Genomic DNA, 14,696 nt, shown 5'->3' on the forward strand with positions numbered 1-14,696 from the left:
GCAGTTGGTCCAAATGGGTCTTAGGGATGCTGGTCCCCTTCTCCAATACATTAGGAAAGAAGGGTAAATGGGTTATCTGCTTGGACATGGGAAGAAGATGATTGAGCACAGTCATGGGAAGTTCCTGGAGCAGCAGCTGTGGTTCTGCTGGTGAGAGAGGTGGGTCTCTCAGTGATGATGGGGCTTCTAAGTTTGTGAATGGTAAGGTCTTGGTAAGAAAAATTTTAATAGCAATAAGTCTGTTCAATCACAATACTTCTATTAAACAGTAATACTTCAGGCCTACCTACCTACCAGATCTCAGAAGGTCCAGGTCTTGTTTGAGGAAATAAAATGTAGTTTTTGATCAAATCAGTTTCAGATTTTTGCCTTAGCTGTTGGTTTGCCAGGTGAGGCTGGAGTTCTGCTGCTGGATTATCTAGAACACCCCCAAAAAGCACTTAGATCCCAATAACATGGAAGTGAATGGATGTGGTTTTCCCTGTGCTTGCAGTGTGCAGCCTGGAACAAGAGGGGCTCCTGCAGAAGCAGCATGCCCATCATCCTGGGGACACTGCTGGCTCTGTGCTGAGCAGGTACCCCTGAACTCCTCCACCACCCCTCTCTGTGGGGACTTGGAGACCATGCTCATCCTGATTATTTGGGTTAGGCCAGGAAAATCAGTTTGTTGCATTGGCGATGGCGTGGGATTTCTGTAGCAGTTTGGGAGCACAGGAAGCAAAGAGAGAGACAGCCATTTTATTTTAGGCTTATGCTATACATTGAGATTCATTATACAATTTTTCCCCTAAATTAATACAAAAATAGTAAAAATAGGTTAAAAAAAGCCTAAACGAAAACCCCTGACATCTTGCAAGCCATTTATTTGATGCACAGATTAAGACTTCTTGGAGCTTAAATAATCAAGAATTGTTTCTGCTGATTTTTTTTGTTTTGTTTTCCCCAAAATTAACAAAAGGCAATGACTTGCAGAATGCCAACGACATCAGAACAATTTGTGCCTGAGAAGCGGCTGCCCCAGGCAGGCGCACGTGATGCTGAGGTGCCCTCTCTCCAGGCAGGAAGCTGTGCCAGGACAACAGGGCAAGGGGTGGCATGGCAGAGCACGCCATTCTGCTCCAACCCACGCACCATGGACAGGAATTCATGTTCAAATGCCCTCCTGGGATCCTTTTGCCATCTCTTTCTGAAAAAACCCAACCAAACAAGAAGTTCACCACTGCGCTTTCCTAGCAGTGGGTGGGTTTCACAAGGGCTTCCTGGGGGCCCATCTCCCCCCACAATTTGGAATTAAAGCTTCTCCCTGTTCTCTAATAAGACTGGGGAGGGGGAATAAGGTTGTCCTCCCCACTGCACTGAGCTGGGGTCACTGGGGGTGCCCTGTAGTAGTGCCTGGCCATGGGTGGAAGATGCTTCCTACCTTTGGGAAAGGGAAGGGGCTCTCCCCCCTCCCTACCTCCTTCTCATCAGACTTGTGTGTGCCCCAGAAAGGCTTACTTATTTCACAATGTTGATAAGAAAATAATTGACAGGTACTTTTAGTGATAAATGTAGGGATACAGCCATGGAAGAAATACTTTGTCCCTACAGAGCTAAATGGTTCAATCTGATTTTTATGGATCAGGATTTTAACATGTGCAAAGGCAGGGGAGGAAAAGGCTCTGGGTAATTCTTTCCAAGCAAGAGCTTCCAGAAAGTGGTTTCCTACAGGCTTGTGCCTTACCACAAAAGCACTGGTTCAGCAAAACCCCCCAGCAGTGGGGCCACAGTGAGAATCGTGAGGAGCTGTTCCTGCATGGCAGCTGATGCTCTCTGCAGGCTGCACACCCGGGAACACCTGGCAGGGCTGTGGGAGGGGGACAAGGGAAATGGCACCACCACAGCTCCTGGTCTGGTATCCCCAGTGCCCACACAGCAGTGCCAGCCCTGCCCCTCCCAATTCCCATCCTGCTGACAGTCCCCAACCATGCCAGAGGAGCTACTGTAACCGGAGTGCACAGCAAACCCAGAGCTGACTCCTGCTAACTCAGCTTCCCTTCCCCAGGTCTCCCTGAACATGCTATTTGCTTTCTGAGTTAACAAAGTAGGAAAAACCACCACTTTGCTAAGTTTTGAAGTCACCAGGTCTTCTCCCACAACCCATTTGCTTTGCCGGCTCTCTCTGTTTTTCAGAGAAGCCAGTCTTCCTCCTGGACTCCCCTGATCTCTGCCCAGTCATGCCACCACTTACTTCTGTTTTCCCTTTGAATAAAAATAAAGGTGTTGGCTGATGTGGGATTTCATGGCTCACAGGAGGACAGTCAGCCTAGAAAAAAACATTTAAAAGTACACCTTTCAATTTACAGTACATGTTTTACCTGAATTCAGCGCTGGCTCAGAAGACTTCTGAGAGCAGATGTGAATCCTCTCGTGAGTCAACATAACCTCACACCACTTTGGTACTGTATTCCCTTCCAGGTTCATGCAGTTGACCATAATAAGTGTATTTGCTTGTCTTTGGAAAAGAAGCTCTTTTTCTTTCACAGACAGGTTTTTCTCCACAATTCCAGCTCTAATTTTAATCTAACTAGAACACTTTCACATTTCTGCTTTGGGCAGAAAATTCTATCTTCATCAATTAATGTTTATGGCATGGTTATTCCAGCTATAACAAATTTTCTCTATTTTTTTTTCTCCATTTAGAGTAATTGTAAATTGAAAGTGGACTTGTGCTAACACAATATCAGAAGTTATATTACAAGAAAACTGGATTGATCTTGAGGGCCATATGCACATACGTTGGCTCTTTTTCCCCATGCTTACCCTGTAGTAAAAATATACTGTACACCATACCTTACTGTATGGGAATTTTCATGTTTGTAGAAGATATATGTGCTCAGTGAGCCATAGTCCTACATAGTCTTGTTAGCCTTAGCTAAAATTTTCACTGTTAGATTTTAGTCAGTGCCTGACAGTGTATGATACTGTGTTCTACTTACTGCATTTATAAAAAATTGGATCATCTATATTGCAAACAAAACCACAGTGATACCTGGGCTACAAAGCCACTTAAGAGTATGATAAAAATCTGCTTAAGCCTAGGTAGTCTTCCAAACTGGAGGTTCACCAGTAAGGGCAAATCTCATGTACAGTAGCCACTGGGAGTGCTTTGGACTGAGAACAGAGCACTGCATCTGCACCTACTAATCAATCAGTGCAGGGAGGTCCATTGACTTTGGTGAAGATAATTGCTCCAGAGGAAAAAGTTGAAGGGGAGGAAGGCCAAAGTGGCTTAGCATAGTCTGAAACCTTGAGAATGTGGTTCATGTTGAGGTATTCGAGCTACCTGCAGAGAAGGAGCATTTGGTGCATCTCTCAGACACATCAGGATCCAGGCCGAGTCTCACGGACCTGGGCTGAGTGCACCTTGGACACTTCCATGGTTGTACCTTGCCAGTGCTGGGGAGCAGAATGGCAGCTTGATGTGAAACACAGTGAAAAATGTATGTAAGTTGGTTCTGGCTCTGTTCGGGGTTTTCTCTCTTTTGGGGATGCTCCAGTCTCCTGCCTGTCCTACCCCTGTGCAGAAAGGGGCACGGCTCCTCCTCTCCATCCCAGTCTTGGGTGGCTAGCAGGAGTTACTGGTTACTAGAGAGGGTAACATGGCATTGGGGGGGAACCACTGGGAAAGGAATCTGCCCTTAAAAAGACTTTTAGGAATGGGCTGGACAAACATCCTTCAGAAATTATTTAAATGTTGTTGGCTCTGCCCTGGGGGCAAGGGCGTGGACTGCATGACTTCTCACCCTGCCTTCTGTGGACACTCAGGCCTCTTCTGCAGCACTTTGTCACAGGAATGCCTCTACATCCTTTTTCTGACAGGTTTGGAGATAGAGAAGTAATTTTATCCCTGGTTTTATCACCTTTCTTGAAGATCTCTGAAGGCCTCACATGGTGAGATTTAATAAGAGATCTGTGAAACTGCAAGCTTGTCTTTGGACATCTCTTTAAAGATGCTCCTGGTCTATGCACTGCAATTAGATGTGAGGAGGTTTATGGTAACTATCTTGGCATCTGATGTCTGCAAGTGAATAGCAGAGGGATAGCAGAGGTGTAAAATCAGTGTTTGCCATGTATTCCTCTCGGCAGTGTACAAACAGCCTCTCTGACAGGTGTCCCATTTCCAAGTGTCACACAAGTCAGTAGATCACTGCAGAAGAATTGCAGTTCCTCTGTAACTCAGCTAATTTGCTAATGCCCTCAGAAGTTTAGAAGCCACTGCAGCTGCCTGTTGAACAGCCAGGGGATGGGGTGACTGGTATTTAAATGACATACTGATGATCACAGAAAATCTACAGTGAAGTATATTTAAGGAATATTTTTTGGCCAGAAAACATAGCCCCAAGCCTGAGTCTAAAAAAAACAGGGGAAACAGATCTTTTTCCTAGCCTTACATTCATTTGGCTGTCTTCAAGGTGTCTGCCTGTGTTCTGCCAAGGCTGAAGTTGTTGTTACAGCTTCCCAGCTGCTACTGAAGCAACTGTTGTTTACTTAAGCAAAGAGCCTGTGCATTCCTGGACACAGCTTCCTTTCTTCTGGTCAGGGAAGGGACTTATCCGGGGTAAAGTAAATGTTGCCAGCTGCTCTGCTGATTTGTTTTGCTAGTGAGAATGTAATATTTTGCTTCAGGGCAAAATATCTGGTTATCTTATTTTCTGCTAGGAAGGATGCTTCAGAAATATCTCTTTGCTTGAAAATTAATATTCAGTAGGTGGCATTTGCAGGTTTTGTACAGGGCATTTGGAGGTCACTGGGATTTGGATGCCAAAGAGACATTTCACACAATGAAGGACATCCTGGTTTTGTGACCACAGACATCCTAGTGACTGTGCAGGTACCACAGGCAGCCTCCAAAGCCATGGTGCTCCCGTGCTCCAAGAAGCCCCATGGCTCTTGCAACACCCCTCCCCCTCCAGATACTGACACTGAAGCAAACTTTGTGCCAAATGCTGAAAACCCTTCAAGTACTCTTAGTTTCCAGATGAGCTGCAGAAGGGAGTCTGGTTGGAATACATTCACGTTGCACCACAAAGCAACAGTCCATATGAACCCACCCGACACACACCAGCCAGCTTCCTGCCACTGGGGTTTCACAAGCAATGTATGGTCGGAATACTCTCAGCAAAACCTACAGAATTGGCTTACATATCCCCACTGGGGTTCAACCACATGACAGAACCTTACAGCAAAGAGCCTGTCGCTCTTAAGGGCGGAGGGGGTGGAGGAGGGAAGAGATGCTGCTTTTTCTGTTTTACTCCACATCACAGATGCTGACAGAATTATTGATTTAGAACTCATGGCTCCAAAAAGACTCGGTAATGTAATCTTTTTAAGTTGGTTTTTTTGGGTGGATTTTGTTTTTCCCTCTCACATGTGATGTTTTCAATAGGCCCCTTAGATATGGGCTCTTTGGGCACGTTGTTAAACTTGCTGCTGCTAAACCACAGTCCCAACCTCCAGTTTGTTCCACTCAACTCTTACTGTCTACTGTCTCCTGGAAGAGCCCATAGCTGTGAGGTCTATTGCTTTACAGGTACTCTAGGAAGATTGAGGGATTAAGTTATACATTATGTAAAACTACCCACTAATCCTCTTAGTGTGCATTACCAGTGAATGGCCTGAAATAGGCTCTCACTAAAAGAGCCCTAACATTCACTTTCTTGATGACATTTTAGTATTTGAGGTTTGTATCATGGATTTTGGTGCTGAAATATTCAGTACACCATCTTCTGTCTGCTGCTAGATCCACTCACATGTCTTAGTAGAGTGCTAACAAAATTACAGTTGGTAAAGCAGATTACATGTTTAACTAGTAGCGAGACATGTATAAAATAGAATTATATATTTTCTAGAGTGACAGAGTCACATGAATTTTTTTGTTCCTTTTTTTTTGTTCTTTTTTGTTTTTATAAGAAAAAGAAACAGCTATAAAACCATGATTAAAAATGTAACAAGGGATGATTTCAATTTTAAAATAACGATACTTTTAGAAAAAAAAAGTGATTCATAACATAAAGGTGCTTGGAAAGCACTTGGTTGCTGTGTACTGCCTTCTTTCCCAGTACAGTTTGCTATTTTTTATATAGTCTTGCATAAATGTTTAGATTAGGGGAGAAAAGAAATATTAAATGTGATGGCAAAGACTTATAAGAGCTGACTCACTGACTTGAGTTATTGCTGTGCAGAAAGTTTGTAAAGCCTTTACATCCAGCGAACATTTAGTGCTACTTCAGCCTTGACAGTTGACCTTTCAACATGATTTGGTTTAGCCACAATAATTGCAGCATCTGCAGTACAGGCAATGCAGACAACTGCTTAAGAACCCAAATTCTTCCGTTAGATCTTACTTCATGCATCTTAAATTTAACCTCTCTTTGCATGGGTGCGCAAATTCTCCCATATTACCTGTTATAGGAACTGAGCAAGGTACAATACCCCAGCTCTTGCTTTTTTTAAAATTTATTTTTAATTTCTCCCATAATTTTGAATATTCCTGGATTTAGCTTAGAGGAGGGAGGGGAAAACCTCCAATCTTCCTGTCCCCACACATTTAGTCAGTACTGGTTTCTTTTTTTTTTTTTCTCAGTAAGACCTAGTGTAAAAAAGCGACCAACAAATCAAGTTAGACTGTTGTAATTTGGTCAACCACTCTGGTGCTATCCATATCCACCATTTCAACACACTCTATTTCCTCCCGGTTTTCAGGATTCTTCTTCTCTTTCCTCTTCTTCTTGGAGGGTGGCAGGAAAGTCAGTATCACAGGTAAAATGGCAAAGCAGTGAAAGAAGGTGACTAATGCTATTAAAAACAAGCACCTGAACAGTGTACGGGTCAGATTTGAAGGCACAGCTGCAAGAGGAATCAGACCAACAATATAGCAGAGGTAGCTCTGCAAAATAGCTACCCCATGCACTTCCAGGGCATTTTTCACCCATTTAGTTCTTGTGAACTCTTTGCCCAGGACAAAGGTTGATAACAGTGGAGCACAGTTGTCAATTGTATAATTAATTCCGTAAATTAAGCACAACACAGAAATACAATCTAGTTCCACTTTCCACAAGGTCATAAAACCTATAACTCCAAATTCAACCGAGGCAACAGTTAGAGTGAGCCAGACATTGATCAGAGAGTCTGCCACCAGGAATGCAGAGAAGAAGAGCAGAAATAAAGCACTAATGCAGGAGTTTTGTAAGGGGGCTCCCACCGAAGAGGCATAACGATCCATGTACACAAATGATGGATTGAAAACGATGAATTTCACCTTGGAGGTGAGAGAGAGCTTCCTCAGGGTCTCCAGGAGGTCATAAAGTTCTTCCCTCTTGGTTTCCATTGTCTTGGCCACCAAGAACATCCTGGAGGCCACAACATCAACTTCATTGTTGTACTTCTTGGAAAAGATGATATCCTCTGAAAAATGGGCAAACTGAGGGGTCTTCAGGAAGGAGTTCCTCAACATATCAGTGAAATTCTTCTTCGGCAATCCAGTAGATATGTTGAGTTTCCTAAGGTAATTTAAGTAGCTCTCGAACCAAGATATCCTCACGAAGCCCTTGGTGTACTCCAGCACGTCCTCCTGGACACTGGTGTTCCAGTACTCGATGGACTCGTAGATGTAGAACCCAATGACCGGGCTGTAGTTGCTGAAATACTTCTGCTGGGCCGTCGTGTACTCGATGGTCCGAGTCGCGGTCGCTACGATGTTGCTCAGGTCTGACCCCTCACTGACCTGCAGGTAGCCCATTAAGGCAAAGGAAATATAAACAAGGTAAAAGAGAACTACAAAAGGCTTGACATAAGTGTTTGTTATCCAGTCACAATAATAGCGTTTCAGGAACCACACCAAAAGATGACTCTCGTAAGTGTTTGTTTCCTCTGAATCATCTGTGTCCTCACTGAATCTGGCTGTCAGAAGAAACCTATACCATGCAGGCTTCTCTTGCAATACCTCTGGCTTTGGTACCTTTCTGCAGAAGATACTATGCTGGTAGTTGTTTTCTATGTAGCCAGTAAACACCAGGCTGGAACCATAAAAGGAGAGTACATAGAGGTAGTTGAAGAAAATTGCAATACAGGAATTGCAGCAGAAAATCCTGGCTGCTTCAATGTTAGTGAAGGGACTGGCACCTATTCCAAAAGTGACCAGGTACATGGCAGTGGTGAGAGAAAACGAGAGCATGGAGTCTGCAAATACAGCTGCAGTCCTCTCTTTAACGTGTTGGTCTTCTCTAGTTTTTCTCCAGGAGGACAACATTTCAAAAGTCCCATACAACCCATGACCTACAATAGAGAACAAAGGTAGTGTTCAATGTATTCAAATACCAAATTACACAGAAGAAAGTAATGTCAACATGCTAAAAGGCTCAAAGGAGACACAGCTGGATGCTACCAGTGCTTGAAGGAAGCGTCCTGCAGAAGAGAGAAATGATTATGGAGGTGCAAACCACAAGAGCACATTTGCTACCTGCCTAGCAAACCTTACTGTGAGAGCTTGAGGAGAGTTCTGCACTGCTGGCACAGGATCCATGGGTTAAAGAAACAGGATTTTTTTACTCTGCTTGGTTGTTTCATTTCATTATTTCTGAGTGCCTGTGATGGAAGATGCTTTCAAATTAGTTTTTCCTGGTGATGGTATCTGACCTGTGGTGAAAACAAAGAAATACGACCTTGAAGTGCCTGTGCTGGAGGCAGAGCATTAGTTGGCTGCATTGTAGAAAGCCTGTAAAAAATGAAAATTCCACATAAACTGAAAATGATCAATTAAAACAGTTACTGATTTCTCCACTTCCCATACAAATTTTCCATCAGGAAACAGGAATCCTAGAAATGAAACAAACAAAAGAACAAATAAATTTTAGGGAAGGAGAGTGGTAAAACTGAAATGGAGCTGCTTAAGGCGTTAGTCTCCTTTATATATCTGAGAGCATATAAAACAAATACAGCCCTATATTTCTTGGCAATGCCTACATTTTGTAATGTATTTAATTGACTCTTAAAATGGATATACCATTCACAAAAGGAATGACCTAAAATCCTGTGTTTAACCCCCAAGTGCAGGTAAATCAAGAAAAGTACATGCTTTTATTTTAATCCCTGGTTGGTCATCTTCCTCTTACAGATTCGGTGTTGTGAAGATGCATTTGGAGGACACAGACCTCTCCTCTCCTGTCATGATCCTGAGCTGGGAATGCAGCCACTGACCATCTACCAGAGGAGAAAAGCTGAAGTAAATGTAGTTTGACGATTTACACAGAGATAAACAGAATATAGTCTTTGTATCACACCTAAAATGTGAAATAGTAATATTTTCGCATAATAATTTATTATAACGTTCATCTTTACTTAAGAGATCTTTTCCATATAATTCCAGCCTCTTTGCTGCCTTTTAATTCCTCCTCCTCCTTATTCTTTTGCTGATTTTGCTGTCACTTGTCTGCTTCTCTGGTCTGCTCTTGTATTATCTCCAGAAATTCCCAAAAGTCAGTCCACTGTGTTTTGCTCTTACTCATCTTCTCTGATAGTAGTAGATAAAATGATCAGTGCTAAATTAGTTGCTGATAACACTGAAGTGCAATCACTGAACTTTTGAAGCTGATGCTCCAGTCAGGAAGGTCAAGGTAATTCACAGATCTCTCTTAGAATTTCAGGCTGTGTGCAGAGTACCAAGATTGCTGTATCAGCTCTGTTCTCTCCCCCGTAGACAATTATCACTTTTGCTACCAGGGATATAAATACCAGCCCATAAACCCCAAGCAAATGAGGTATTTTGAAGAACTGGAACACCACAAGATATATCAGGGGTGCTGGAACTAGATGATCATGAAGATCCCTTCCAGCCCAAATCATTCTATGATGCTGTGAGTCTATAACCATGTTTATTCTTAAATGTCTCATACAGGCTAAATATTTAATTAACTTGACAAAACAACCCTTTTGTGGCCATCACCTTTTACTGTAGGGGCAGTTGTTGCTGATTCACTCCACCCTTCTCGAAATCTGTATTTTGACAGATGGCAGAGCTGGTCACTCTGTTATGCTGAAAAGAATAGGTATGGAGTATTTTATAAAGAAGTCACAATACAGAGCTCGTAAGATGAGATAATAGGACAACTGGTGTATCTCCTTATCACCTGTTGTTTAGTGTAATGAAGCTCACACTCTCATGTATATCAGATATTTTATCTATTTTGTTATTTAGAGTCATGGCATGGACCTCAAATGTCCAATTTGTAGCAGTATTACAGACCTGGCTTTGGCATTCATCTTAATTTTCCCCAACAGTGTTTTACAGCTGCTTTCAGAGGCCAGGTCAAGACTGTCAATTTGATAACTAGCACTGTGCCCCCTCTTAAAGCTAATAGGGAATACTGGAACTCCCCAGACATAAAATCAAGCAAAAAGCACAATCAGTGACTGGCACCCCGTTGCTAATTATGCTTCAAATAGTTATGTTCTAGGCTCAGTAGGGAAAGCTATTAAGCTTGCTTTCAGTGTGTTCTTTCTAAAGACAGACTGACCTTTATTTAAATGTAACTGATCACTTGCCAAAGTAAGGAGTGAGAGGTTTAATCCATTTATGGCTCCCATGAGTCCTGCAGACAGGCTCGTCTGCGAATTTCACATGGCATCATACGCATTAGCATTGAGTGAGCAAAACAGAATAAAATGAGGTCATTGAATATTACAAATTACTTCCATCATGAGCTTTAGCTATAGCATGTTTTTGTAAAAAAAACCCCAGCATAAATAGGCTCTTGCCTAAAAATACTCAAATAGCCATATTAATTTGGGGAACCTTTGACTGTGCAATGAGAGAAGGAGATCAGAGCTAGTTAAATATGATGCTGAACATGACATTTTAACAGGTATAAGGCTTTGGATAATGCCTGATAACATGACTTCTGATACCACATTCCTTCTTTAAGCAGGAAAGATAAAACCACAATTTGCTCTTGCATAATCTTCAAGACTACCCTAAAATGGAATCTGATTTAGAGAACTGCTCAAGTAAATGCATGAAGAGGCGTCACCACATGTGCTCCACAAAGTCAAGAGAAAAATATTTGGATACTTTCCTATTTTAGGATAGGTTCCTTTTGTTGTTTGCTACACAATCTGTGTACTAGGAGCTGGTATTTTCCTTCAATTGTACAGTTTGTGATTTCTCTGTCCATTTATATGATGGCTACGGAATTATCATTTACATTGAGGAGGACATGCCTAAAGTTGCAGACTTTTGCACCAGTGCCACTCCTGACCTTATCCGGTTTCCTCAGAAAAAAATCAGACCCAAACTCAAGCACAAATTAGGCTTGGCAGTCAAAAGATTAGCTGTATTCGGCTAGGATGGGATTTACCTAAACTAATTTACCTCTAAATACTGGCTGTAAACACAACTTGGGTAACAATCTCCAACACTGTAACTTGCTGATGTTCATGTAAGTCTAGCCCACAGAGACTAGGGCAGATATCTCCATGGAAGCATTTTGAGAGAATTTCTTTCACTTCTCTGTCATTTCAGAGTTTTCATTTTTTGCATCCATAATCAATTTGCACCAATTACCTCCATTTCTCTTGCTGTTGCTACATCTTCTCCATGTAATATTAATGAGACAAAGGGAATTTTTTCCTTGTAACTAAATTCTGTAATTGCTTCAACTGATTTTCCCTTTTTAATAGAGATTTAGCCACAAATCTGTAATCATTTAGAGCAACTTGTTCATTATTCACGGTCATTCAGTAAATAATAAATATGAACTCAAACAGCTAATGGGCTACTGGAGATCTTTTCCTGCTGACATTTGCTGTTATGATTCACCGGTCGTGCCCTACAGCCAGGCTGTACAATCATGAGCTAACAAGAAGTACACAGAAAGATGGGAGTTTTTTAAGAAAAAGAAGCTCAGGGTCAAAGGAAAATGTTAGAGGGAGAGAAGAAAGGTATTTTGGACAAAATGTGAATCAAACTTTTTTTCTTATTCTCTTTTCCTGCTGCTTTGCATTTAGGAGATACTCCTACCTCATGCTGGAGGACTGAGAGCAGACATTCTGACTTCTGTAGTCAAAGAAAATGAAGAAGAAAATTACTGTTAATGTTGAGGATCTCCACAGGTTTTTTAGTCTGAGGTGGGCTACCTTTAATTTTAGAACTCGATAACAATAGCAATACTACCAATAAACCTGATAAATTAGGCTTAGCTTAAATACAGCACTTTTATGAGTAGCCTGAAAATGCTATAAAAAGTTTAATTTGCCTCCTTCAGAAACAAGTCTTGCAATTACACATGCTCTGCAAAATCAATGCAGAGCCTACATCAGAAAAAAAGCATTTGTAGGAAGTTGTGAAAATGAAAGAAAAAATTTATCTTCCTTAAAATTATCGAATCATTTACCTAATTTTAAAATACTACTTATGTGCAGGCACTGAAATTATTCCTTTTAGTACCATTTTCAAACCTCAAAAAAGAAATGCATCCTTTCCCCTGTTAAGTGGTTGTTCAAGCAAGGGGACCTCATGAGTTGGCACGGGCAGCCTGGGCTTAGTGCTGGCTCTGCTCCTGACTGCAAATAGTGAGACCAAAGCAGAGGGAGGAGAAGGGATTTAAGCAGCCCCAGAGCCTGTGAGAGGGCAGCAAAGTGACCTGCTGGTCACTGCAGTCACAGACCAATTCTCTATTTGCTTGGCTTAATTGCTTACCTGAAACAAGGCCTGCTGCCTGCTTTTGTAAAACAAATGAGGGGTATCAATTTTGCACTAAAACAATGTGAAGTTTTGATCTTATTGTGGTAATATGAGGCTTGGATATCCAAATAGACTTCTTCCATCAGAGAAATTGAGGGGCATGACTCAGAAAGAGGTTTTTGCTTCTTCTTTTTGCACTTTTACCCATCTATGGAAGTAGAGAACAGTAGTACACTGTGGGTCTCATCTTTTTTGTCCTTACTGTTTTGAAGGTTGTATGTCTCTGTATGTGTTTGATACTTGAGTAAAATCTCTGCAAGTAAAATTCCCCTTACAAGTTGTGAAATTCCAACTTTCTGTGTGGAAGGTGGCATTTCAGGGCTAATAGATTTTATTAATCCCATTTTAATGCAGGGGCACACAAGACACTAACAACAACAGATCTGTCCTTCAGGAAGGCTGAGTACTGCAGCAGGGTATATGGTGCCCATTCACTGCCACAATTAACACCAATAAAGCATCAAACTCTCTTCCAGAGAGAGTAGACTTCCTTAGTGGCAAAGTTGGGCTAGGGGTGTTTCTCGCTTCTCAGGCCTTACTTCCCGTCTCCCACTGAAGTTTTCTGCTCCCAAATGGCTACTGATTCACCTGGTTTAGTCCACACTGGACTAAAGGAATGGTGGGGATCAGAAAAGTAGCCTTTTTTTTTTTAGGCTACTTTTGAAACAAAACCTTTTCCTGATACTGATGGCACAAAAGACTGTCTGAAATGGGTAATGACTCATGGTAGGATATATGGGAGCCTTGTAAACTGGGTGGCTGAAAATTTGAAGTGGAAGCATGCTCTGATGGAATTTCTGAGGTTAACTGTGGATTTTGATTTAATGGTTCTGCGTGCACTGTAATGGCTGCATCCCTGTAACACTATCAGCTCAGCTGGACCAGTGTTGTCCCACTCAGGTTGATTTAAGCCTGAAATCACTCCTCTGAATTGGAGCACTTGTCTGCAAGAGGAATTTAGTGTCCTGTGAAAAAGGGTGTAAATGTACAGAGGGGAAACTATGTTGCACCAGCTTTCTTTGTGGGTATCTGTGAAGCACAGATTGATTCACATTCAAAGTGGAGTGAAATATCATCCACAGAGACAAACACCAGATGAATAAACATGAAATAACTAGGATGCTGTAAATGCACATCCCAGCTTGCTGCCAATGCAGGCAAGGTCTCAAGAACTGCTCTTGTGCAAAAATAGTACATAGGAGATCAGAATCACATCACAGGAATTGCCCTTTCCAAAACGGTACCTGCAATAACATATGATATAATGAAGGTGCAATGAATTTTCCTAGCTGACAGTATTAAAAATAACAATAGACACTGCTCAACTCTAGAACTTCTTTCTACAGTAATGTCAACAAAGAGGCTGAGATAATTTCCCCCTGCTGACTTATTTTTTTCCAGCTAGATCAGTGATCTCATCAGCTCCTATCTTCTGACAAGCCAAGTGAAACCACTAATCCAGACTCCCTTTGTCACAGGAGTTGCAATCAACCAGTTGTTGACTAAAGACCTGGCCTGCTTCATGCAGCCTCTCCCAGCAGGCAGGATTTCAGCCCAGAACATATAGCAGGCTCAAACTGGTGAGGTGACAGGCAGAGCAAGAATATTTGCATCCAGCTGAAGCAAACATCTGGCTCCATAGCCTGTTCTCACTGAAATAATACAATACTACAGCTAAACAAGATCCTTCAGCATGCAGACAGAAACAGCACCAAGCCTAATTTATACAGCACTTTTCACTGAGTGTATAACAAACTGGCAAGGGTTGAGCTGACCAGCTATACCATCATCAGCATGCTGCTGTAACAAACCCCAAGCAATGTCCAATTTTGTGGTCCCTAAATGGTGCAAGACTCCAGTTTTGCTGCATGAATGTCAGATGTGAAGGAGGGTGTGTATTGCTGAACATCCCACAGTG

At 42.0% G+C, this 14,696-nt stretch overlaps 1 protein-coding gene across 2 annotated transcripts in view; it reads right to left on the bottom strand.

Moving 5' to 3' along the window:
- Nucleotides 1–732: 732 nt before the first annotated feature.
- The window catches only part of PTCHD1 (patched domain containing 1), a 39,263-nt gene continuing 25,299 nt past the window's right edge, over nt 733–14,696 (bottom strand). For both annotated transcript variants that reach the window (XM_030955536.1, XM_030955546.1), the window contains exon 3: nt 733–8,316. In XM_030955536.1, coding sequence (XP_030811396.1) covers nt 6,662–8,316 — 1,655 coding nt within the window. In that variant the 3' untranslated portion in view covers nt 733–6,661. The remainder of the gene's footprint in view (nt 8,317–14,696) is intronic.

The sequence above is a fragment of the Camarhynchus parvulus genome, chromosome 1 (genome assembly GCF_901933205.1).
Source record: "Camarhynchus parvulus chromosome 1, STF_HiC, whole genome shotgun sequence".
Lineage (NCBI taxonomy): Eukaryota > Metazoa > Chordata > Aves > Passeriformes > Thraupidae > Camarhynchus > Camarhynchus parvulus.